At 46.2% G+C, this 26508-nt stretch overlaps 1 protein-coding gene across 2 annotated transcripts in view; it reads left to right on the forward strand.

Annotated features, from left to right (window-relative positions):
• INSC (INSC spindle orientation adaptor protein) overlaps window positions 1-26508 on the forward strand; it is a 126784-nt gene that overhangs the window by 41397 nt on the left and 58879 nt on the right. For both annotated transcript variants that reach the window (XM_029208597.1, XM_029208598.1), the window contains 3 exons: window positions 19859-20204; window positions 21187-21239; window positions 22374-22497. In XM_029208597.1, the coding sequence (XP_029064430.1) occupies window positions 19859-20204; window positions 21187-21239; window positions 22374-22497 (523 nt within the window). The remainder of the gene's footprint in view (window positions 1-19858; window positions 20205-21186; window positions 21240-22373; window positions 22498-26508) is intronic.

Below are 26508 nucleotides of genomic sequence, written 5' to 3' on the forward strand. Positions count from 1 at the left end.
GTGAGCCATGGCCGCTGAGCCTGTGCGTCCGGAGCCTGTGCTCCGCAACGGGAGAGGCCACAGCAGTGAGAGGCCCGCGTACCGCAAAAAAAAAAAAGAATAGCGATTCAGAAATATTTTTAATCGTTGGTTTTAATTCATTGGAAAAAAATGTCACTGCAATTTCATCATTAAATGTCTTACAGGAGAGCACACTGTAGTGGGAGCAGCAACCAGGGACCAGAGGCTGGCCTTCCTTCCATCCTGTCTTCCTTCCTGTCTTCCTTCCTTCCCAGCCCTGGCTCTATGCTAACCTGCTGTGTGTTCTCAGACAATCCTTTTCCCTTTGAGCCTCAGTTTCTTAATCTGAGAATGAGGAGGTAGGCAAAAGTTTCCCCAGGGACCCTTTTAGCTCTAACTTCTGGAAGTCTGTGAGTGAGTATTGGATAGTCTTCCCTTTTCTGGACAAAAGTAGCCCACTTTAGTGCCTCAGGGCTATGAAAGAATCTCATTGACCAAAACAAACAGGGTCTTATTCCTTCCAACGAAACTCATGAAGAGGTTTAGTGTTGGCCTTGTAGCTGGGATGGAAACTGTAAGACATTTTAGTTTGGGAGCCCCTTCCAGCATTTGAGGGTGTGCCCTGTTCAGGTTTTATGGAAGCCCCGTGGTACAGCCTGGAGAAGTGCTCTTCTCCAGGGGAGGGGATAGTGCACCCTGCTTTGCTAGGTTATAATATAGATAAATCCATGAAACCTAGCACTCCAACATGCTTCTTGATTTGAAGTTCTTATTTTTGACTGAATTCATTCCACCCCTCTGACTACTCTTAGCAACTTGCCATCTTCCCAACATGTGGTTCCTCGCCTCCACTGTTTTGCACATGCTGTTTCTTCTTTCTGAAATCCTACCATCTTCCAACTCTGCTTCTTCTCCTGGTGAACTTGAAGGCGTCCTTCCAAGCGCTGGCGTAGGAAGCTTTCTCAGATACCCTAGTTTGAGATGAACATCCTTTCCGTGCTCTCAAAATTCTTTCTCCTTACTTCAAAACGCCATAGGGAGCATACTGAACCATAATTGCTTATTTACAATCATTCATTTATTCATTCAGTAAATGTTTATTGAGTGCCTATGATGTGCCAGGTGCTGTGCTAGGTGGAGAGATTATGTCTCACTGTAATAGAAGGTCCTGCCCTCTTGGAGATCATATTCTTACCATCTCTCCTTTATAATCCCAACACCTAGCCCAATACCTTGGCCCACTGGGGTACTTGGTAAAGTTTGGAGGCCATTACCAAGTGTTCTTGGCATAGAAATGTATTCTTACAGAAGGCTCTCCACTTCACACAGCAGGTGGAATAGAGTAAGGCAGAGAAATCCAAATTCCAGATTTTGAAGGAATAATTAAAGTTTCATTCTGAGTGAAAAGAAGTTAAAGTGAACCAACAAGAATGTAGGCAGAGATTTCCATAAACTAATGACCCCCAATGTTTTGGGGAACTCTGGATGCCAGGCCAGCAGGCTTATCTGGCAATGAGGAACAGGTATCAGCAACTGGGGACCAGGACATGTGTCTGCTGAACTGGGAAGAATTGTTCCCTTTGGCATCTGAAGGGTCAGACACAGTTACCTTCCCCCAGTGATGGGCTTTGAAGAATGAGGAGGGCAATCTAAGTGGCAAGAGCCGAGGCAGGGACAGTGAAGGGGGTGGGGAGACCCTTCGCAGCCAGAGTCCTGAGAGGGTCCCTCCCCACTCTGCACGGTCTCCCTGGCTTCCCGTTCTGGCAGTACTTCTGGTGCAAACTCGTCAGAGATCTGTGATGATGGGGCCAGTGGGCCAGTAGTTCTATCCTGAATTTAAATAACACACACCCTGTTCTCTCCCCCAAAGAAATAAGGCAAGAGTTTGAAAATTGACTAGACATACTGTAGTCTTTGAATGATCACCATCTTTAAAAAGGCATTGATAATCACATAAGGGAAGTCCAGCATAGGAGAAAGAGCCCCAGCTGTGGATTTGAGGGTATGAATATCAGCTAAATTGCTGAAGACCATTAAAGAACATGGCATTTAGGTAAGACCAAGGTTCTGGTCTCAGACTGCATAGATTCTTGTTTTCACTTATCTACCACGAGACCTTGGCCAGGTCACTTCACCTCCCAAATCTCAAGTTATGTGACCCTCATGGGATTGTTTTGAGGGTTAAGTAAGCATTAAGATTGGTTCTAGCATTTAGCACAGTGTCCAGAAAGTAATAAGCACTCAATCAATTTTAACTTTATTATGACTATTAACAATGAGGTCTTAGACAAGTTAAGTAATGCCTCTAAGCCTCAGTTTCTACATCTATAAAATGGGTTGGTAATCGCCAACCATCAAACCACTGTGAGGGCTGAAGGAGAGAGTTCTTGGTGCCCAGAGGTGCTCTATTGTTTGTAATTCTCCCTGCTTGCTGTGTGGGTAGTTAATTCCTTCTGATTTTAGACATATTTTAGGGAGCCCATTTTTTCCATACTGTAATGCCTTAGTATAAGACTATGCTCCTCCCTTCCCCCACCCCAACTCCACCCTGGATAATTCCAGCTTAAAATAATTTATCCAACCAGTATCCTGGTATGTGAAGATGATTGTGGTTACATCTGGCTTTGTGTTTGGAATCTGCCAGCTCCAGAAAACCCAGATTTGGGGCTTATTCACCTCCTTCCAGATGTCCAGGAAAGCCACCATCAGGGAGCAAGGAGCAGGGTGACTTGGGGAGTAGACATCTACTTCTCTCAGGGGCTCTTCCAGATACTGGACAGGGCTCCTGTGAGCCCCATTCGCTGTTTGGGATGCCCTCCCTGCCCCACAGGCAAGGGGGCATCTTCCCAGCATCAGGATCAGATTCCAGCTCACTGTGGAAACGGAGGAAATCCAACCCTGGTCCTGGCCCCTGGCCCCTCCAGCTCCTTGGCTGGAGACCCTACAGGCTCCTCACTGTGGTGGTTTCCACCATGAAGGGTGTGTGACTCATTGCCAGTCCATCTGCTTTGACCTCAGTTTTCAATTCCTTCCTTTGTATGAGAAATCAGATCATCTGTTCTTGCAATGGAAAGATTTCATGTACAGTGAGATGGCAGCTCCAAGTTCACGGCTGAGGACGGTTGAACCACTGGGAGTTGCGAGGTGAAGGGACACAGCAAGAGCTGCCCTGTTTAAGCAGATTTTTTATGTTGGGGTCAACCAGCAAATGCAGTAGGAAAGGTGGAGCCCTGAGAACCAGAGAGCTAATGACAGAGAATCTGATGAGCTATGCAATTATGGGATGCTCAGCACTAACGCAGTCCAAACCGTAAGGAGCCGCAGTCCCCGGGCTCCAAAATTGAGAAGAACATCTCATTATGTGGCGGCACAGCGACGGCGGCTGGGAGTGGACCGGCTGTGGCAGGGCTGTGCCGGCTTCACCAGGCCTGCTCTCCTCTCTGGGAAGGTGTGGGGCCTCTTTGAGGGACCCCTCTGTAGGGCCTAGACCCCACTTCTGTCGTGGCCTCGTGTATCCCACTTGTCATCGTGCAACACCATGAAACCAAGCAAAATGAAAACTAACTCCTACCTGGATGGGTTTCCTATCTCAGTCAGGGCAGCACCAGTCACACAGACCAGAGGCTGAGGAGGCAGACTTGCTCCTTTCCCTCCTTCACCCTCGTATCTTCTCATCTCCCTCCCAGACCATTCACTTCTTCCTTTCCCAGGTCACTGCCTTAGTTCAGCCTTCTGTCCTCTCTCTGCTGTATAACCATCATTTCCCGACAGGTCACCCTCCTGTATGGTATTTAACTCACTCCAGTCCATTTTCTACTGAGTCTCTGCACAGTTGTGTCACTGCCCTGCTCTAAAATGTTTTGAGTGTCTCTAAATTGCCTTCAGGATTAAATCCAAATCCCTAATCATGGTATTCAAGGTCTTTGATCAACTGGTCCCTGTCTCTCTCCTTAGGCCCCTTCCTGGCCACCCCTCATAGGCCCCTGATGCTTGATTCCAGTGAAACTTCTGGTCGTATTACTATTTTTATGTCTCTAGGCAGTTTTGCATTTATGTGGAAGTCCTTCTGTCCTTGTCGTCCTGGCCAACTCCTCTCCTCTAAGAACCAGGGCAAATGTCATTTCCTTTGTGTACATATTCCCAGGCGAAGTCAGGCCCTCTGTCTCCTGTGATCCCAGACTCTCCTGCTCACAGCTTCTTGCTGGCAGTGTGGTGTTTAGTTGATACGAGGAGAGGCTCTGGGCTCTAGAGCATGGGTCTGAGTGATGGCTCCACCACTTACCCACCATGTGACCTCTCCCAACAGAAGTCTTCTTGTCTGTAAATGGGGGCAATAACAGTCTTCTCTCCCAGGGCTGTGGGGAGGATTAAGGAGTAATATATTGAGAGGGCTTAGAACACTGCCTGGATCATTGCTGGAACTCAACACACCAGCTACTGTTATAACTGTGACCAGATTGGATTCTTGGTGCTTTCTTGCCTGTTCGGGGTCTTGCCTGAGCTGTGTGAGCACTGGGATTTTCTCCTGTTCAGGTTTTCCCTCAGCTTCTAGAACAGGCTGGCGCTGAGAATGCACACAGAAAACACCAGGACATCAGGATGCATGTACTGGCTGCAGGACCTGGTGGGACAGGCAGCTGCTTCTGGCCTCTGCATCTGGGGCTCTTTTGAAGCCAAATCCTAAGGATGCCTGGAGTCCGCCCACAACTGGGGATAGAGGACTCTTGGTCAGAGCCTGAGGCTGGGGATAGAGCGAGAGTGTGGTAGAGGAAGGGAGTCCAAGTGCTGGGGGCTGGAGGCTGATGGAGTCTATGGCAACGGTGTAGACCTGCTCTTGGAAACCCTCTAGTGGTTACTTCTGGACTCTCACTTGCCTTTTCCAGAATCCCGCAGAGGTACCAGGATGGCAGCTGACATGTAGGATATGTGAATTCTCCTAAATGTTCCACTTTGGCAAATGAAAATACTCTCCTTGAAGTAAGGAGGAAAGACAAAGCTAAACCCTCTTTAGTCTACACATCAGGTCCTGTGTTACAGCCGTGAAACTTGAAGACAAGCAACGACTCAGCTCAGGCATGTGAGAATGCATTTATATCTTTACCTGACAGTATTAAACATGCCATCTGGACAGAGCACGGCCTTTCATAATGCAGTTTAGAGTGGCATTTAAGGACATGGGGTCTAGAGTCTAATGGGCTGGGTTCCGAGCCAAACTTTGCCACTTACAAGCTGGGTGATATCAGAGAGTTCATGTAAGCCTCTCTAAGCTTCAGTTTCCTCATTTGTAAAGATAAGATGAAGATAGTGCCCTGCTCTCAGGGTCACTGTGAGAACTGCATGAAGCCATCTCCTTGATAGTCGGCACAGGGCTCAGCCTCAATAAATGTTAGCAGTAATGATTATGGAGCTTATCACAATAACCCGATGAGACGGCACGGCGGTACAGGTCATTGTTATTCCCATTTGATAGATTTTTAAACTTAATTCAGTTCCATAAATAGACACTGAGCATTTTCACTGTATCGGGCCCAGTGCAAGGGGAAGGATGCAGGGTAGGCCTGGTAGAGAGAAGCCCTGCCGTGCTTATGGTCTAGCAGATAAACAGGTAGTTAAATAATTGAGACCTGTGTCATGATGGGGGAAAGACAGGGTGCTCCAGACACATGGGACAGATGGGACGTAAGCTCATCTAGGAGTCAGAGACACCTACTTCAGGAGAGACATTTAGTCCAAGATTCCAAGGATACGTAGGCATCAGCAAGGTGAAGAGGAGATGGGGAGAGAGGGATCAGCATGTGCAAAGGCTGGGAGGCTGGAAGTCTCAGCAGAGGCACTTGAAAGAACTTGGTGAGGCTGAGACAATGGTTTGGGAATGAGGAGGTCAGGGAACTGAGGCTCAGAGAGGGCAAGCGTCACATGCAAGGGCACACAGCTATTAAGAGGTGAAAGTGGGATGAGGCCAGAGTGATGGATCCTCATCAGGTGTTCTTACTGTGAGTAGCATCATGCCAGCTCCCATATGTATACTGACAATGCACGTACACACATGTATCCTTTTTAGAGTTTCAAAAGTAAGTTTTTCCTGAGTTAAGGGAAGACCAGGGAGTACTAATAGTGTCTTCAAAATGCCAGAGTTTGATAAAGTTAACAAGACGGGTTGCTCCTGAGTCATCAAAGAGGAGGCAGCTGTGAAATGTGCACATGAAATTGGCTTCCTGGACTGGAAACAGTCACCTAGAGCCAAATTCATGTTCCCTGTCCTGAAACAGAAACGACAGCACACTCATGGGCGCTGGACAGTCTGGGGAGGTAGTAAAGGCACAGACTCTGGAGGCAGGCTGACCTGGATTGAGATCTAGATCCAGTCATTGATGACCTGCAGGAAGCTTTCTGAGCCTCACTTTTTCCTGTAAGACGGGGGATAATAAATAGCATTCTGTAACTGCAAGACAGACACTGTATGGGCAAGCACTTGATATGTGCCTGGCATGCAGAAGGTACTCAAAAAATATTTCCTTTATAGCATGCTTGGAGCTATGCTAGATTTTTAAAATATTGATTTGTTAGAGTCTCCGAATCTCTTCCCTACCCTCAAGTCCTTCTATAGATTGCTGGAAGCCAAAACCTGGAGAAATGGACAGGACAAAGTGACTATGATGCCAGTATCCATATCCCCTTCACAAATTACTCCCAGGTATTAACTTCGAGGTGTATTAGTGGGCCAGCACTCCTGGGAATATCTGAAAAGCAGGATCAACTGTCTTACCGTGTTATACAGGACAGTTCAATTAACCAAAAATGTTATGGAACACATATGTCAAAAGGGCTAGGATGAATAATGAAAATGGGGATTTCTGGGGAGTGATCTGAAAACTCTTTCCAGTGCTGCAGCTTGGAGCAGAGGGTCACTGCAGGGAACACGGAGAGACAGAGGCCATCCCCAGCACAACAGGTGATGCAGGAAACATCGTGCAGATTCATCGAAGGAGAGATTACTTCCTTCCTGGTTCTGGCATTGCATGCATGGGTCAGCCACAAGTTAGGAGCAAGGCTGCTGTGAGCTGTCCAACACCATATGCTGGGGAAGGCTCTACCCTTAAAATGTGAGCTAGGAGTGGTTAGGGACAGAGATGAATTGTCTGCCCCTTTCACAAAAGCCTCAACACAAAAAAGGCCTGTAATGCAGCTCAGCGTGGCTCAGAAGCAGGGCAATGAAAACACTGGAAGATTTGAACGTGATCAGAGAAGCATTTTCTTTGGTCTCAGCTGGCTGGGTTTCACCAGTTCACCAGTGCCTTAGTGAAGAGAGATGGGAAGTTAATTTCCTAACCATACTGTAAATTATTTACAGCTTGTTGCATAAATAATTATGCTTACATTAACTGTTCAATAAACAGTTTATAGTTCACCGCATAGCAGAGGTTAAGTCATTCTAAATTCATCTATGTGTGGTTTTTATAAAGCCCTTAGTGAGAGAGCCTTCCAGGTTGGGTTGTAGAATGGCGCAGGGGCCAGGTGGACCCAGCTGATGACAAGGTTCCTCGGATGTCCTCGGGAGGAATCCTGCTGTTTACTCAGAGTGAAACCCCAGAGGGCCAGCAGTGGCTTTCAGGACCCTCTAGGATCTAGCCTGAGTCCCTTCTCACTCCCACTGATCTTTCCCTTGCTCCACTCCATTCTGGCCGCGCTTACCTCTGTACTGTTTCTCCAGCGCCCAGGCTTACTCCCACAGAAGGCCTTTGCCCCATCTTTTCCCTCTGCCCCGAAAGCTCAGTACCCGTACATCAGCATGGTTGGTTTTCTCTGAAGCATTCCCTCTCAGTTTACCTTCTCAATGAGTCCTACCCTGACCCATTATTTGAAGTGGCTCTTCCCTCCCTGCCTCTCACATGAACAGTCTTGTCCCCACTTATTCTAACTCTTCTTTTGAATGGAAATTATCTGGTTTTAACATACTAGGCACTGTTAAATCTATTATGTTTATTACTATGGTCTGTTTTCCCTGCTGTAATGTACCTTTCATGGGGCAGGGCTGTTTGTTGGCTTTGTTCACTCTGCATCTCAAGCAGCTGGAACAGTTCCTGGCACAAAGTAGGCACTAAGGAAATACTGACTGAATGAATATTCAGGGTGGAATGTGTGAGGTTATGTGGGTCACGCACTCTGCGTGCAGTCTGGGAGGGCCTGGAAGTTTGGGGAATGAAGTTCGATGGGAGGGCAGTCCAGTGAGAGGGATGGGCCTTCTTCAAAAGAAGAGACAGTCGTCCCATCAGACTCAACAAGTCTCAAGCTGGACCCACCTTCCTGTTTTCTGAACTGGTTTCTCCTGTCCATTCATCTGCTTGAGTCAAAAATTTGGGTCACATCTTTGACTAGTCCCTGTTGTTCATCTTCCATCTGAATTGGTATTCAAGTCCTATCGATTTTATCTTAATTATTCTTGAGTGATTGTCTTCCAACAGCACTGCTGCCACAGAAATCAGGACTCCTCATCTTATTCTTGAACGTCATTTGGCTAAATATAATATCCTTGGTTTCTTTTCATATAGAATATTTTAAATATGTTACTGTACTTTTTTTCTGGTATAAAGGATTGCTCTAAGAAAGTTATCAGAGCATAATTTCCTGTCCCTTATAAATAACGTGCACTTTTTTTTTTTTTTTTTTTGCGGTACGTGGGCCTCCCACCGCCGTGGCCTCTCCTGTTGCGGAGCACAGGCTCCGGACTCGCAGGCTCAGCGGCCATGGCTCACGGGCCCAGCCGCCCCGCGGCACACGGAACCCTCCCGGACCAGGGCACGAACCCGCGCCCCCTGCACCGGCAGGCGGACTCCCAACCACTGTGCCACCAGGGAAGCCCTCTTTTTTTCTTTTAAAAGTCCAATAATCTTACTAGAATACACCTTGTATGCTTGTTTCCATATAGGTAGTATACTCGGTATATATCATTTTTCTTAAAAATTTAAGCTCAATTGATAATGGTTATTGAAATATTGAAACAGTAATTTATAGTTTCCTTCTGTTTTTGAGTACATTCTCTTGGCATTTTCTCATCGTAGCAATATTATTCTGCTCTTTATTCTCTTTCTAAAATAACTATGCATGGGATGATACTTTAATAAATTTTTATTGCTCATTTGTATGTGAAATTAGTTTTCATAAACTTTTAGAGGGAAGTAGGGTTCAGGAAATCTGTTCTGACTTCATAGAGCTCCGTCTTCTTTTGTTTTTGTGCAGGGTTCAAAAATATAGTGATCTGCTTTCTAAGGTTCCTAGCTCTGTTCTGCCCCTCACATTGGTCTGAACTCTCTTCCTTCTGTCTCTATTATCTCTGTCCTTCTCAATTTCGATTTTACTCCCCAAAGTTTCTTCTTAATGTGGTGCTTTGTTGTAGAAGAGATTCCTGTTGGGTCAGTTTTGAGAGTTCAGAGTATGTGCTTTGCACTCACCTCATTGGAGAGGCAAACCCCTTCTAATTTCAGTTATTATTCTCAAATCGTCACACTGTGCTTTCCAGTAAATACCCAGTGGCTACATTGGGGTTCTCCTTTCCCATGTTCTCCAGATGCCACCTTATTCTTTCCTTCTTCTTCCTCTCATACAGATGATACCGAGTAGCCTTGTAGCTGCAGGTGGTTTGCCCCCCCGCCCCCCGCTTGTATTTTGAGGTTTGTAGGAATGTTTTATCATCTAGCTTTGCTGTAAACATTATCCATGGGGTTTTGGCCTTGTTATCTAGTTGCTCTGTCAGTTTTTATATGGGGAATTGGAGTGATTGATAAACTATGCTACCACTACTGTCATCTTTCCAGAATTCTTCCTTATTTCTCTCACGTTTAAGTAACTAAGTTCTGATGTTACCAGCTGCTTTCATTCAAGTCACTCCAGAAATAACTAACACATACAATATTGTCTATCAGGCATTATTCTAAGCAAATATTTACATACGTTTGTATACATATGTATGTGTGTGAATATATATATTCATATATTCACTTCATTTAATAATCACAAAAAGCCTAGGAGTTAGGTCCTATTATCATTCCCTTTTGCCATTGAGGAAGAGGAAACTGAAATACAAAGAGGCTTTCCCAAAGTTGTAGTTAGCAAGTGGCAGACTAGGATTTAATCCAGGCAATCTAGCTCCAGAGTTCATGCCCTGAGGGGAGCACTGGTACCCAACAGAAGCCACATGATGCCCAGAAGACCCAGTGTCATGCCTGGCTCTGATGCCGGCACAGTGGTACCTAGAAGATACAGCAGTAAGAGAAGAAGCAGCGACTATGACAGTCAGAGATGTCTAGTAGAGATCAGACAGCATGATATTACCCAGAAGGAAAGGCAGCCATGCTGGGTGGACCTGGCAGGACCTGGCAACTAGAATTATACCTAGTGTAAGGCTGCTAAAGGAAGAAGAGATGACAGAATTATCCAATGCTGCCTTGTGGTTGACTGAACCAGTCTCTTTTTGGGGGGGTGGGGAATATATATATGAGACGAACTCTAGGAACTCCTGGAAATACTTGACACTACGGTACATCATGTTAGGATGAGAATGAGGTTGGGCTATATTTGTTTATGTCTGTCTATCTCTTAGACAGTGTGAGCTTCCTAAGGGCAAGGGTCACCAGCACAAAGCCTGGCACATGATCAGCATCTGTAGCGTTTCATTGAATTGACCAGGTATTGTTTTAAACCTTATCAAACTCGTTGAGAATATTTTATGTTACAGGCATCATGTGGGGACAGGCACTTCCTATGGGAGCTCAGACCTCCCTTCAGCTACTTCTCCAAGGCTTAGCTATATATCTCCACACCTAACTGGAAAACGATTTGCCTGAAATTTCTGAGAATTGGGATAATGGTTGCTAAGGGTCCAAGCTCTACCCAACCAGAGCATTGCTTGGTGGAATATAGGAATGTTTGAACAATGCCTTTTACAAGGGTCTCTCTGATTCTGCTGACACCTGCTTTAATTATTTCTATTTAAAACAAAATAAGTTTATTATCATGTCTTTTGTGGTATCTAGTTACTTACCCAACCTCAAATTTTAACCACAGGGAAAAAAGTATCGCAATGAGTTGACCTATGCTTTTTCTGACATCCAAGCCAAAGACAGAGTCCACATCTTCTGAAGTAGAGGCCCAGAAGAGAGGAAGGGGTGAGTTCAGGGATTCCAATCCATGTGCCGGTCAGGGCACTCATGCTCATCTCGCATGACACTCTGCTAGTTCTGGAAATATTTTCATCTGGCATGGCAAGGCTCACAATCCGTTTCCCAGGTGGTCTCTGGTTTACTTGATTCAATTAAGTATATAATGACACCTGCTATATGTCAGGCCCTGTGCTGAGTGCTGGTGATGCTGAGATAAATCAGGCAGTGCCTGCCTTTGAGGAGATCTCAAAGTCTGGTGGACGAGAGAGACAGGTGGAGAAACCATTTAGTACGGCCAATATGCACATAGTCTATGAAATCAGGCTGCCTACATGGAGTTCTGGCTCTCTTAAGTCATGTAAGTCTTCTGCACCTCTGTATTCTCATCCGTAAAGTGGAGACAATAAGAGTGTTCACTTAATCAGGTTACTGTGAGAATAAAATACTACATGATAATTGTACAGTCCTGGGGTCCAATAAACATTAGTTGTTATTACTGGTGGATTTTGTCTATTTTCCCTTTCCCTGTGACTTCAGAGCTGCTTTTCATCAATCCTCTATTACTTATTTTTTTGTGTTTTTTTTTTTTGCGGTACATGGGCCCCTCAGTGCTGTGGCCTCTCCCGTTGCGGAGCACAGGCTCCGGACACGCAGGCTCAGCGGCCATGGCTCACGGGCCCAGCCGCTCCGCAGCATGTGGGATCTTCCCGGACCAGGGCATGAACCCGTGTCCCCTGCATCGGCAGGCGGACTCTCAACCACTGAGCCATCAGGGAAGCCCTACTTATTTGTTTTTTAGCTAAACACAATTATATTATTATCCCGATGGTTTAGTTGTAACTAAGGCAGCTTGGGTGCAAAGCAAGCTGGGCAAAGTCAGGCTTCATAGGTATATACATGCCTCGGGCATCAGCCCATTTTGCCCTCCATCTGCCGGTGGGCCAGAACCTCCAACGTCCTCTCTTCCCTGGTCAGAGCTGGCCTTGGACCTAAGTGGGATGAGCCACTGAGCGGGGTCAGGAGGAGGCAGGGGCCCATGGGCTTTACTACTCTGCTCATTTATTCTTCTCTGTATGTTTGGTTGCTGCTGGGGGAGAAAGAGGAGGTATCTGTTTAAACAATCTCTGGAAATAGAAGTTATTTTAAGCTCATTCTTAAAAGAAAACCAGTTTCTGCTTTCCCCACAGGCGCCCCTTGTCTGTCCTCATCTCTGAGGCTGTCACCCTGGAAGGCAGCTCCTGGAACTGCACGGCCGGGAGTGGGTTTGGCCTGAAAGCAGCAATTACATCTCTGGGGCCCGTGATTCTGGTCCTCCCGCTACCCAGAGCTTTAGGCAGAGCCAGGGCTCATAGCTTTCCTTCATCTTCCTATTGCTGATAAGCAGCCCCTGAAGTTCTTTGTTGGGAAAATGGCCCTGCATATCTCCCTGTGTTAAGGCATCTTATCTTGCTCTCTGTTCTTCTTCAGGCAGAATAGGAAGCAGTGAAGCATAGCAGTTAAGAGTAGACTCTGGAACCAGAGAGACTAGGGTTTCAATCTCAGTGCTACTGCTTTTTCCCTGGGTGATTTTACTTCTCTGCATCTCAGTTTCCTCATCTGTAGAATGGGAATGATAATAAGACCCAACTCAGATAGTTGTCCTGAGGAGTAGATCAAATAATTCATGTAAAGCACTTAGCATAGTGCTCAGCACTGCTCACTAAATTCTAGCCTCTATTATAATTATTAGAGGTGCTAAAGTGTTGCATATGGGGAAAGGCAGCAAAGAGAATGAACATTTTTGAGCATCTCCTTTGTGCTATGCACTGTCCTAGGCCCTTTACGTTCACCATTTAATTTAATCCTTCCATCAACTCACTGTGGAAGGTTCTATCATTATCTCTGTTTTACAGGTGAAGAAATGGAAGCTCAGAGAGGTTAAGAAACTTACTCAAAAGACTAATGTATGTTGTGAGAGTCAGGATACTGGTTATTCTGGTTGGGGAGTGTCCAGAAGGGGGTGCAAGGGAGGCTTCTGGGATGCTGCTAACATTCTATTTCTTTATCTGGTTCCTGGGTACAAGGGTGTGTTGACCTTATGAAAATTCATGGAACTGCAGCTTGATATTATAATTTGTTCACTTTTATATACATATGTTATTTCAATAAAAATATCAGAAAAAGGAAAAAAAATAAAGGCAGCAGCAGTGGCAGCCTGCCTTCAATTACACAGATGACGAACAGCAGAGCCAGCTCTTTCTACCCCTGCGTGCAGACGTGCAAGCCTTGTTGGCCTGGGCCTGCGGAAGCTCCTCTTACACTCAAGGCCTTTACCTGATAAGCGGTTCTGTCCTGAGGAAGCTCTGGTTCCAGGCCTGTTCAGGCAATTAAGGAGGGAGCGGCATCTTCCTGAGCCAGTCTGAGGGCCTGAACGCCAGAGGGAGGCCTCCCTGAGGTAGCTAAGCATAGAAGGCACAAGTCCAAGAGGCTGGCCTGGGATTCAGCCCTTGCTGGGCTCTAGGGCGGCTGATGGGGTCGACTGAAGGCAAAGCCAGCTAGGCTTGCACTGTTTCTTCCCCCGAGAGGACAAGTTCCATCCCCTAGCCCAACTGCGGACCCTCTGTCCTTCCGCTTCAGGCTCCTTAGCCAGGTTTCTCCCTCCCGTCCACCGGAAATTTGATGCTCTAAGGCAGAGGTCCCCAAGCCCTGGACTGTGGACCGGTACTGGTCCGCGGCCTGTTAGGAACCGGGCCGCAGAGCAGCAGGTGAGCGGCGAGCGAGTGAAACTTCATCTGCCGCTCGCCATTGCTCGCGTTACCGCCCGAACCAGACCCCACACACCGACCCCCGCCACCGGTCCCTAGAGCAATTGTCTTCCACAAAACCGGTTCCTGGTGCCCAAAAGCTTGGGGACCGCTGCTCTAAGGCTTCTTTCTGCGGGCTTACGACACAAAGTCAGAGAGACAGACCGTCTCAGCCCATGCTTCTGGTTGGGGAAGAAGCAAGTGATGTGAGATTCTTTCTGGCGAGTTGGGGTAGAAAACCCTCAGGCTTGTCTTCTGGACTCCACCTCCCTGCCGAACCTCATCTTTTTAAAAGAAACTTAAAAAAATTTTTCAAGTAGTTTTTGATTTACAGAAAGTTGCAAAGATAGTGCACGGTGTTTCTATATACCCCATACCCAGTTCCTCTGATTAGTGTCTAATAGCAGCTTGGTACATTGGCCACAACTAAGGAAGCAGCATTGGTGCTTTACTATTAACTAATTTCCAGACTTTATTCGGATTTCACTAGTTTTTCCACGAATGTCTTCTTTTGTTTCAGGATTCCATCCAGGACATCCTGTTACATGTCGTCATCGTCACGTCTCCTTAGCCTCCTCTGGCCTGTGACAGTTTCTCGGTCTCCCCTTGCTTTTGATGACCCTGACCGTTTTGATGAGTACTGGTCAGGTCTTTTGTACAACGTCCCTTGGTTTGGGTCCCCGGTGTTTCTCCTATGATGAGACTGAGTTATGGGTTTCAGGGAAAATGCTGCAGCGGTGAAGTGTCTTCATCACGTAGTATCAGGGGTACATGCTATCAACGTGGCTTATCAGCAGTGAGATTCACTTTGATCTCTTGGTTAAGGTGGTATTTACCAGGTTTCTCCCCTGCAAAGCTACTTCTTTTCTCCACTTAATAGACTCTTTTCTTTGGAATTGAGTGATTAAGCGCAGCCCATGCTCAAGCCCCACCCCACCCCATCCGTTTTTAATCATCGAGTTTCTCTGGCACAAAACCAGTAAACACACAAACTCATCTGAGTATTTACGCAGGTAGAGATACACAAACTCTCACCCAGACACCCAGACACTGGCGTACAGACAATATAGACAGACACCCGAATGAGTTCATATCCGCAAACACGGACACACATGGGCACAAATGCACAAACATTGGGGAAATCAATAGTTTCGTCATTCCATTTCTCTTACCAGCAGAGTGATAAATCAGCTAGGATTTTAATCAACACAGCTTCTAAAATCCCACTTTCTTTCTAATTTTTAAAGATCTTAAAGAGCAAGAACTGAGTAATGCCTGCGTGTGAGTTGGGGGTGAAGGCGGGTGATGAAAATATGGGTTTGGGATCTAATCAGGCCTCCTGGGATGGGCTTACACCAGAGGCATGTGGTGGCTCTGACTCCCTTTTTCTCTCTACCTGGTTCTTCCACGGCCCTTTCTCACCCAGACCAGAAGTAAGGGGGTGTGAGTAACTCCCCCGTGAGGACCCCAGAGCTCTTCCACAGGGAGACATGCTAAGAGCCCACCCCGGCACCATGGGTTCCCTTTGTGCTGGGTGCTGGCTCCGGCTGCTGTGATTTAGGTAGGAGTCTTTCAACTCCACTGGTCTCTACCCCTGTTGCCCTGCCTGCCACCCTTGGATAGCTTCTTGTGGCTTTCAGCATAAATGCCCAACCCCTACTCTGGCTTCAAAGTTTTTCAAGATCAGGGCTTTCCCCCTTCTCCAGATTTACCCTTCACAGCTCCCTCTTTTCCAGAATATATAACCCTAGCCCAACTAACCTACTCATTGTCCTGTTGTCTGCCGCACCCTGGAGGATTCTCCCACTGTCTTCGTGTGTCTGAACCCTACCCAGCTCTAATGCCACTTTCTACGTGAACCGTCCCCTGATCACCAACTGAAAGGAGTAGCTCCCTTCTTTGAATTCCCAGAAAACCTTTTCTCTAAGGGATGGCACCGACTCAACTCTGCTTAGTTATTTGTGAACTTGTGCTTTAGAAAAGTTTCCTTTGGTTGCAAGCAATAGAAGTTAACTCTTGGCCTTATTTCCCAGTCCCCAAATGATGCTGGAGTTCCTGGTGGAACAACTGAATTTGCCGTCACGAACGTGACCTGCGTCCAACAACTCCAGTCTGTGTAACTCTTGGTTCTAAGTTTCTCAGTTTGGGGAGAGGGAATTGGATTCATGCAGCTTGGTTCAGGAGCCCACCCATGGATTAACCACCAGCTATGGCCAAGGGTGTCTTCACACAGCCTAGATATCTCCCCTGGGGGACCACTCTGTGTTTGGGAGGAGGGGCCTTCCCCAAAGAGGAGAGAAACGCTGAAGCCTAGGTTGCCCCAAGAGGCAGCTAATAGAACTCGTCTTTGCTACTGATGGCAGAAGGAGGGAGAATGCTGGGAAGACAAAAACAACAGATGTCCACAGCAAAGTGTTTATGGAGAGAATGAGTCAGTGAATGAGTGACTAGTTCACTTGTTGCCCCCTAAAAGCCCCTAGGTCAGTTGGCCTCCCAGTTCTGTATCTCTAGAACATGAGGGTCATAGACTTTTCCATCCTCTATATCACCTTTCCAATCCTGTTGTCGTGAATGAAAAATGCTGCCTGCCATATCAGTAAACAAAGGATGTTGCAGCCATCAAGCCACTACAGCCGCCCGCAAAGGTGAGCCCCAGGGAACCCAGGATGGAGACAAATGGGCTGCCTGCAGTCAAGCCCTCAGCCTCTGCAGCCACCCTGAGGGGATGCAGGATGGGAAAGCACAGGATACTGGCCCTAGATAGCTAAGGTACATATCAAAGGAATGATTTCAGTGAGCCCAGGCTCTTGCATCTTCCCATACACAGTAAAGTGCTAAATTCATTAACTTGAGATGTCTGATTTTCTTTATTTAACAGTAATGTTGTGATGTTCTGACTATTTGGTCTTTGATGCAAAAACTCCTCTATATCCTGGTTCCTCCTTTACCTTTTTGGAGCAGTCTCTCAGAGCTGTTCTGAGAGGCTGCCTCCCAGACTGGAAGTCCTCAGTTTTGTCCGCCAAATAAAACATAATTCTCAATTTTTAGGTTGTGCATTCTTTTTAGTTGACATTGTTCGTGGCGCACTCCCTGGGGAGGTGGAATGGTGGAGGCATGTGGAGTCTTCTGCAGAGGTATGGCAGTAAATGCCTGCCGCTCTTTTTAGATGTGTAGCTGGTATATGTCAGGCACTGGAAATAAACCAGACACAAGGGATGTCCCTCACAGGACTTGGAGAGTTCAGACAAACATACAAATTGCAATAGAATGTTATTAGTGCTCCAATGGAGGATGCACAGAGAGGTGGGCATCCTGGGGGGCAGTTGATGAGCTCTGACTGAGGCTCTTCAGAGAAAGTAACACGAGAGCCGGGTATTGCAGGGTTAATAGGAGCTTGCCAGGTAGAGAAGAAGGAAAGGGGATTCTGATCTGAGAGGAATTGTCTGTGCAAGGCCATGGGGGAGACTGTAAAAGAGAGCCACGCTTGGGAAACAGGAAGGTTGAGTGTGCCTGGAGTGTAGTGTGTTTATGGTGAGGGTGCTAAAATATGAGGGAAGATGGAAAAGGAAGATGTGTGGTAAGGGAGGCTAGGGCCAGATCTTGGAAACTCCCCATCTGAGCCTCAGGAATTTTAACTTATGGGGGAGTGGTCAGTGGGGGCACACTGAGGACTCACGCAGGGGAGTAACAAGATATATGTATAGAAACTTCTCCTGCATTGTTCGGGGAATGGGATGCATTGCTGCCTTGGGGAGCCAATATGGCAGCATCTATAGAATTTCACTCCTACTCCTGGGGGTCTATGGCATAGAATGAAGATACTGGTTATGTAAGGACATATGTGTAAGTGTGTTTATAGTGGCCAAGAACTGGAAACAAGGTGAGTTCCCAGCAATGGGAAAATGGTTTAATAAATTGTGGTATATCCACAAAGTGATTTTTCATCTATCTAGCTATCTATCCATCTATCTATCATCTATTCAAATTCTTTACAAAATATAATAGCTATTTTTCATGAAGGGAGAGGGAGAAAGAAAGGTTATTGATAAGCTTTTATTTTTAACAATTTAAAAAGCTATAAGAAACCACATGCACAATTTGCATAAACAGTATAAGCTTTGTGGTTAAAAATTACATTTAAAGCCTCATAGACAAACAGCTGCATTGTTCAGAAAGTCCTACTCCTCATTAAATAACAGTAAATATGAAGGCGTGATTTTAACCATGATAATTGGAGCATTCCGCTATCATTACAGTCCTACTTGGTACCTTGGCCCTACTTACGAGGCCTCATCAATGCCTTCTGGGTGCTGGCTGTATTGACTCAGAATAAAAGCCAAATCCTCACCTTGTCCCACACAGCTCCATAGGGTCTGCTCACCTCCACCCTCCACTGCTTTCACCTCAAGTCCTCCATCCCACTCTCTGCCAGGTTAACTCTTGTCTTTCTCACACATCTCAAGGACACTTATGCCTCAGGGCCTTTGCACTTGCTGTTCTCTCTCTCTGAAACAATTTCCCCCCAGATATCTACATGGTTCACTCCCTCATGTCCTTCATGTCTTGGCTCAAAGGTCCCTTCCTCAGTGAGCCTTCTCTGAACCACTTATTTTACATTGCAATGCCTACTCCCCCTTTCACCCCCACAACTCTCTATCCTTTTCTCCTGTTCTTTTCCTTCAGAGCACTGACCACCTCCAACGTATTGTATGCATTGCTTATTTATTCTGGAAATTACTTTGGAAGTTGACTGTCCTCTCACTTGTACCTTTACAAGGGAAATGACTTTTATCTACTTGCTTGCTCTTATAGCCCAGCTTAGAACAGTACTTGGTACATAGTAGGCACTGAATACTGTTCTGTGGAATGAGTGAATGACTAGTGGCAGGTGGAGAATGGCTGGAGGCAGGTAAGATTAGCAACAGAAAGACCAGTTAGAACACTGTTATAAGCCAAGGCAAAGGGACTTGAGCCCAGCCTTAAAGGTTAAGTGTGTATGTCTTCTTCCGTCATAATCTTCAAATGATGTTGAAATCTATTGTTTTTTAACTTCTCATTACTATGTCTTGATTCTTTAGGCAGATCAAAAGCTCCATGAGAGGGGAGGTGTGGCATGTTGATCTCCACTTTTCCCACAGTGTCTGGCACTTATGTGATATTAAATATAGTTCATTCAAGCAACGTTCAAAGCTTTGTTAATGATCTGATATTACTATTATTTGATTAAGTGAATTTTAGAGTGAATTTTATTTGACAAAGATCTTAAGATCTAATGGATATTCTCATGCTGTTGTACTAAATAGAGTTAATTTTGTTCCATTACAAAATTAGTATATATGCTTATGAAAGTAAATTTGGAAATTAGAGAAAGGTTGAAAACAAATGAAAAATCTTTTCGTTTCACCACCCATAAAGAACCACTAGCATTTTAATATTTCTTTTAAATATTTTTTCTAGAGATAGCTTTTAAACATAGTTATAATAATTGTGTTTACATTTCTGCATACTGCTTTGCATACTGTGGGTTTATTTTATTAGTGCACACATTTTTCTTTGCTATAAACTTTTGGAAAGCATTATTTTAAATAAGTGCACATTATATAACCATGTAGCTGTACCATAGCTTACTTGACATAGCTAATATTTGATATTTAAGCTATTTCTATTTTCCTCTTATTGTAAAGATAATCTGCTACTCTGTCAGATTTCATTGCCTGATTTGTCTGGTCATCTGCCCTCAAAACATCTTACTATCTGTAAGATGGACATAATGAGAAATAAGAGGATTAAGGTAAGTGAATGCAAGAAACAGTGATGAGCATATAGTAGGTGCTTAGTAAACACCAGATGGCTTGGAATTGAAACCTTTGGAAATTGTGGAGTGTTAATAGCCTTCATGGCACTGTTCCCCGGCTGCAGGCTGCACCTGATGCAGGTGGATTCGGTCCAACGTTGGATGGAGGACCTGAAGCTCATGACAGAGTGTGAGTGCATGTGTGTCCTGCAGGCAAAGCCCATCAGCCTGGAGGAGGATGCACAGGGCGACCTCATCCTGGCAGGCGGTTCTGGCCCCGGAGACCCCCTGCAGCTGCTGCTCAAGCGGGGCTGGGTCATCAGCACTGAGCTGCGTAGGATTGGGCAGAAGCTGGCCCAGGACCGCTGGGCGCGTGTCCATAGCATGAGCGTGCGACTGACCTGCCACGCCCGCTCCATGGTCAGCGAGTACAGCGCTGTTAGCAGGAGCTCCTCGCAGGAGATGGGCCAGGTGGGTTGCCTGGCATGGGCGTGGGTGGGCACTCGGAATGGGGTTGTCTTTTAGAAGAGTGGGTCTGAATTGTATAGAGTCCTAACTCTTCTTGTCTCAGGGACCTCTCTCCACTTCCAATGAAGCAGGGAAGACAGTAAGGACCTTTACTGAGTATCTGCTCTGTTCTAGGAATTGTGCTAGATGTTTTTACATACACATCATTTACCTTGAACAACCTCTGAGGCCAACATAACCACTGAGAGACACCGTGCAATGGTTAAATACACCCTCTTTAATGCCTGCCTGCTCAAGTGTCAGCTCTGTCTGCTGTGTGACCTTGCCAAGTTACTTAACTTCTCTGTGCCCCAGTTCCATCATCCTAATGAGTATAATAATAGCATTTATTTCATAGATGTGTTGTGAGGGCTGAATCCTAATTAAATTAAATTAATTAAAAATATTAGCTAGTGTTGTTGTCCTCACTTTATAGATGAGGAAACAGAAACTCAGAAAGCCTAAGTAACTTGCCCAAAGTTATGCAGTGAATGGTATAAGCCGGATTCAACCTAAGGCTGTGTAATTCCAGAGCCCATGGTTTTGAATCTCTTCCAAGTCCAAAGCAAACCACTGAAAATCCCCCTTTATTTCTCTTTCTTCTGGCATCTCTTTGCACCTTAGTGCTCTACCCTTTTCCTTGCTCCACTTTGCAGACAGTAAACTTCTATTCATTCTTTAAAACCCAGCTCAAATGCTCCTTCCTCTCTGAAGCTTCCCAGATCCCCCAGCATAACTAATTGCTCAGTTTTCTTTTTTTGAGCCCCCAAAGCAACTGATGATGGTCTCTTTTGCCATCCATATCACACTGTGTTATAGTTTATGTGCCTGTTTTCCAAATTGGCTGATTTGATTCTTCATCTTTCTGCCCCAGAGGGTCCAGCTCAGCAGTTGGTCCTCGACCAGTGCTTACTGAATTGAATAAAATTGATCTATTTTTCTGCAGATTGAAAAGCTGCTAATGGAGAAGTGCTCAGAGCTGTCAGCGGTCACTGAGAGGTAAATCTGGCCTCTGGGTGAATCTAGACAGGGTCTGCCAGCCAGTCCTCAGGCAGGGAAAGGGGCTGGCATCTTCTCCCACAGGGACAGTGGGAGTGGGGAGGCCTGGTGGTGGTCTGGGAGTTTCCTTTTGCTGACTTTTATCAGCAACCTTAAAAGACTCCCTTGGGATTTTCTGCTCGATTTTCAGGCCTGGGAGAATGTAAAAGGCAGAGGAGAGGCCTGGGCATAGGAAGAAAGAGGATTCTTGAGGGTTGGTAACAAGGAAAAAGTTTACCCCAGCCTTGGGAAGCCCCTTGATCTCCAAAGTCAAGACAAGGTGAAAGCAGACACACCTTTACACTCACATACACATTGACAAGGATTTCACAGACATGCACCGATATATAAACATACACTCACACAATCACAGAAATACACTCACAATCTCTTCGTATCTCACATACATAAACACGCATACGTCTACACTCAGAAACGTACACACACTCAACCTTATCTGTATGCACACCTGGGTGTGTGTTGACACCCTCCCTCACCCCTTCCAGCCCCCAGGCCCTAGAAGAAAAACCTGGAACTTGACATTCCTAGGACTGCCATGGGGTCTTTGGCCTTCCGTTGTGAAACATTCTCAGGTCATAGGGGTGGATTTGATCTTGATCCTCCTGTGTGAGTGGAAAATCCTCAAAGGCTCCTGTCTGCACGCTTTAGGCAGCTACTTCTTAAAGGGTCACAGGCATAGCCATATACCTTTAGAGTGAGCAAGGCATACCTGGCACACCAGCAACCCTCCTCTATGACTCCCATCCACCATCCCTAGACCCTGGCCGCAATGATGGCAGATTCTCCCAGGGAGAAGCCCAGAGGTATGGATTTGACTGCTTTCTGATGGCCTTTCTTCCTGGCAACATGGACTGTTAGCTCCTATTTCAGGCCAGCACTTCTTTGAACACTAGGAAGCCAGGGGACAAGCCAGCCTTGGAATATTCCATCTCTGACTCCCCAGGAGCTGATGTCATTTTCCCAGGCCACTTGCATCGCCACCAGGCCTGTTGCAGGCCAGGATCTGTCCCCTAAAATGGCTCTGGGCTGAGTGCCTGCCCCTTACAGTGGCCCACCCAGGGTTTCTTCCTCCAGGTGCCTCCAGGTTGAGAATGAGCACATCCTGAAGTCGATGAAGGCCTGTGTGAGTGAGACCCTGAGCACGCTGGGCCAGCACTTTGGCCAGCTGCTGGAGCTGGCCCTGACCCGGGAGGTGCAGGTCAGTGTGGGCTGGGCAGTGGAGGTGGGCAGAGGGACTGGGCCTGGCTCGGGGAAGCTCTAAAGTGGGCTTTCTTGGGGGACATCCTCCTCAGACCACCAAAGTGAACTCCAACACCTGAGAGACAGGACTGTCAGAGCTGAACGGAGCCTTCCTGACCATCTAGCCCAATTCTGCATTTTCAAGATGTGAAAACTAGAGCCCAGAGGGGGCAGATACTGACCTAAGGTCACACAGCAAGGCAGTGGCAGAGCCCAGCGTCTCCCAGTTGCACTTTCAGTGTTGCTACCACCACCTTAAATCTTCTCTGTTGAGTTATTGTTCACAGGGCACACAATAGATCCTTATATTCCTGAAAGACTTAGGGCACCTGCTGGGAACAAGTCAATTCTGGATATCCTGGCAATAGAGAAGAATCTAGAAAGGTCAGCTAGTCTAGCCCCTGCCTCTAGGGAAGGTGGTACTTGATTTCAGAAAGAACGAGGGCTTTGGAACCTGATAGATCTACTTTCAAATTGTGGTTTATCATGGGACCTTGGTCAAATTCCTTAATCCATAGCCTCATTTTCCCCATATATAAAGTGAAGACCTTCCCCAGAAGAGGAGAGGACTAAGCAAACAACGTATGAAAAGTGCTTAGCACATAGTATGGATTAAATACATATTATTTCCTTCTCTTGCCTTTTCCTATTTTTAAAAGCCTCCCAGAAAAGCTGATTCCATATGATTTGCATTAGGAAAGGTATTTGCATGTTATTTATAGTTACAGAAACATTGTGTTACATATTTGCCATTCTTTTCCCACCACCAAATAAGAGCTTTCCACAAATAACAAATCCCTTCCCATATCGGCCTCTCTCCAAACTTGGCCTTTCTACCTATCCCAGAGTTTCCTTTCTCTCTTCCCAATGTGTTGGGCTCGTCTTGTACACAGTACAGGCCCTTCTGACCTGGTTCACTTGCTGGTCAGGGTAGCTGGCCCTGTGCAGCCTCACCCTCCCAACCCAGAAGGGTCTGCGGAGTTCACTCTCCCTGCCCCGAGAGTCTGGGACAAGGGAAGGGAAGGGCCAGGGCTGGGGCCCTGGAGCTGGCACGATGAGCAAATGTTGACAGTCACGCGTACCGGCAGGTGGTGGTTCAAGCTAAGGCCAGTGTCCCAAATGGAAGTCTAGAGGGACCCAGTGGAACATGGGGCCGAAGTGGGTGAAGAAATTGAAGGAGTGATGAGCGAGGGTATTGAATTAGCGGTGGGGAGGAGAGGAGCCTGGAGGAGTTGTTGAGCAGGAGCTCAGGTGCCCGCTGATGCTTTTTATGCCATTTTGGTGCCCTCTTGCCTGGCAGCACCAGGTTCACTTAAAAGGGCTTAAAAGAGTTCTGTTGGATTATAAATGGAAGCCAGCTGAGGTTGGAAGTAGTCCTTAGCTCTTTCTACCAGGGGCAAAGGGTAGCTTGTCTTTTTGATGCTCCAGGTCGCCGATTCCTGGGAAAAGCTCATTGGGCTGTCAGGAGCCTACTTTGTGGACTATGTATCTGATTTTCTGGGGCACTGCGTCCATTCTGCTTTTTCCTCATCCTGACCTTGTTTGGTGTGGAATTCCTGACCCGGTGCTTCTACTTCCCTGGCTAAATCCTGCCCCATTTCCAGTCTGGCCACCTGCCTCATTGATGCTCAGCTTGGGAGCTGTTGGATCAGCTGCTTTTCTCTTAGAATTGAGTCCCCCATTGGTCTCCCTCCCCTGGTGGGGGAAGCAGTGTCTGTCCTCCATTCCTCTGCATATTTGTTAGTTTCTTGACAACCCCCCTTCCCTCCCACATGCCCAGTGGTGTCCTCTAAGCCCTCCTTTGGGCTGAGCTTGCTGTGCTCTTAATATTTCTTGGCTGACCTTTAGCATCCTTTTACGTTAGAAAGTTTCCATATAAAACAGTGGTGACATAAAGAGATACACTGGCTGAAGGCAGGGTAATCTGTTCAGTGTTGTGAGCATGTGTTCCCTAAACAGGTAACTCAAATCCTGTTCCCCAGTATATTAGTAATTATACAAGGATCCTACACTTGTGGTATCTTGACATAAATGAAATTAAGCTTATTTTTTTGCATCAGCATTTCTCTTATGATGGGTTATTGTGTGTTGCAAGTCTTCTAAAAGGCCCTCACACATTCATAGTATTTCTTGTCTGACCTATAGTTTCCATAAACAGGGATTTTGCTTTCTTTTGTCCATGAATATATATCTAGTGACTAGAACAGTACCTGGCCTACGGCGGGCATCTAATAAAGATTTATTAATGAATGAATGTTAAGCAGTGTGTTCCAAACTTACCTAGTCACAGATATTTCTTATTCTTAAAACACCCATTCATTTATTCTGGGATGCTGGTGTTTCAGGAAATGCAATTTGGGAAATGCCTTTTTTGCACTAGGGAGCCATGTGCTTTTGAGCAGAGGAGCAGTACTCTTTCCATCCCCCCTCCATGCCCACCACAAAAACACAACACATGGTGGAATGGTGCTTACAAGAAGGGCAGTGATAATATAGCGCTACTCTGCACTGGTCTGCTCCAACCTGGAATGTTATGTCCAGCTCCAGACCCCAGATGTGTTATTGAGACAATGATTGTGCTCAGAGGAGCTTCCTAGGAGGACGGGGAAGGGCCGAAGATTAAGGTATGTGGGGAATAGCTGGAGGAGCAGGGATGTTTAAGAATGGAAACTCTGCTACCTCCAAAGGGAAGAAGGACCTTGGGCCAGTGAAGTGAATCTATAGGACATTCCATGGAAAAAGGGGTTGGCAAAGCAATAGGACTGCCCCGCAGTAGAAGGGGCTGCCTTAGGAACTCCCCATCACTGAGGTGGGAAAGTCATGCCTGGGAGGATATCGGCAGTAGATGGAGGTTGGACTGAGTGACTTGCAAAGTTTCTTCCAATCTTGATAGTGTGTAATTCTATGAATGTGAGCCTTGTGGGGTAGTGGATTGAGCATGGCATTTGGAGGCATATCAGGGTTCAAACCCTGAACGTGCTACTTACAGCATCTACAAACTTGGGCAAGTTACTTAATTTCCTCAGTTTCCTCACCTCTACCTTGGGTTGTTGTTAGCAGTAAATAAGACAACACAGGAGTAATTGGCACTTTTCTGATTGCATCAGTGGCTTTATTCACTACAGACCTGAGCTACCTTAAGAGAAGCTGACAACAAGCTTTGCTAAAAAGAGCCTCCTAATCACCTAATTACTAATTGTTTATTGAGATAATTTAACTACTTGGTGGGCTTGGAAATTTAAGGCTTAACTGTTAGGAGCCACCAATGGGAAATTAATGAACATTAAGGATTAAACTTTCTCGGATTAAAGGATTAGCCATGTGGGAGGTAAGAGGAAAAAGCTTGATTTAGAAAAGATGATTTACTTGAAGACGACTTCTAGGGGACTCTCTATTGAATAAATCAACTCTCACCTGTACCTCTGAATCCTCGATTCCGCTTCATGTGGATAGACTGTATATGCATTCATCCTTTCATTCCATCAATCAATGTTTACTTTCATTTAAAATATCACCTTTATTCTAATAAAACTGTTTAGGGACTGTATCTCTGGCTGTGTGGCTGAAGTGAACTTGTTAAAACTTCATCTCACCCCTAAACTTCCCCTTCCTGTCCCAGACAGAGCTGGTCAACCTCAGGCCTCACCTGAGGCACAAAGCACCTATCCGGTGGCAGAGGTCAGACCAGAGGGACACGTCCTAAGAGGAAAGAGGCAGCCGCTAAGCTAAACATACTCAGTTCCTTCTTCCAAACTCACTAACTCATCCTTGCCCTCTCGACAAGGTGACATGGAAGGGTGGGGACTGAGGCCAGCAGAGGTGGTGTGGCTGAAATCTCTCCCTGGTGGAACAGAAGGAGTGGGGACCAAGTATTACCCCTCAGTGTTCACAGTTCTTGTCCTATTATATTATTGGCCCCATCTATCTGGCTGTGGTCAGGCAGGAGTGTGGCTGGGCCCTTTGGAGGAGG

This window comes from Monodon monoceros, unplaced genomic scaffold (assembly GCF_005190385.1).
Source record: "Monodon monoceros isolate NGI ecotype Baffin Bay Population unplaced genomic scaffold, NGI_Narwhal_1 Super_Scaffold_7, whole genome shotgun sequence".
Taxonomy (NCBI): domain Eukaryota; kingdom Metazoa; phylum Chordata; class Mammalia; order Artiodactyla; family Monodontidae; genus Monodon; species Monodon monoceros.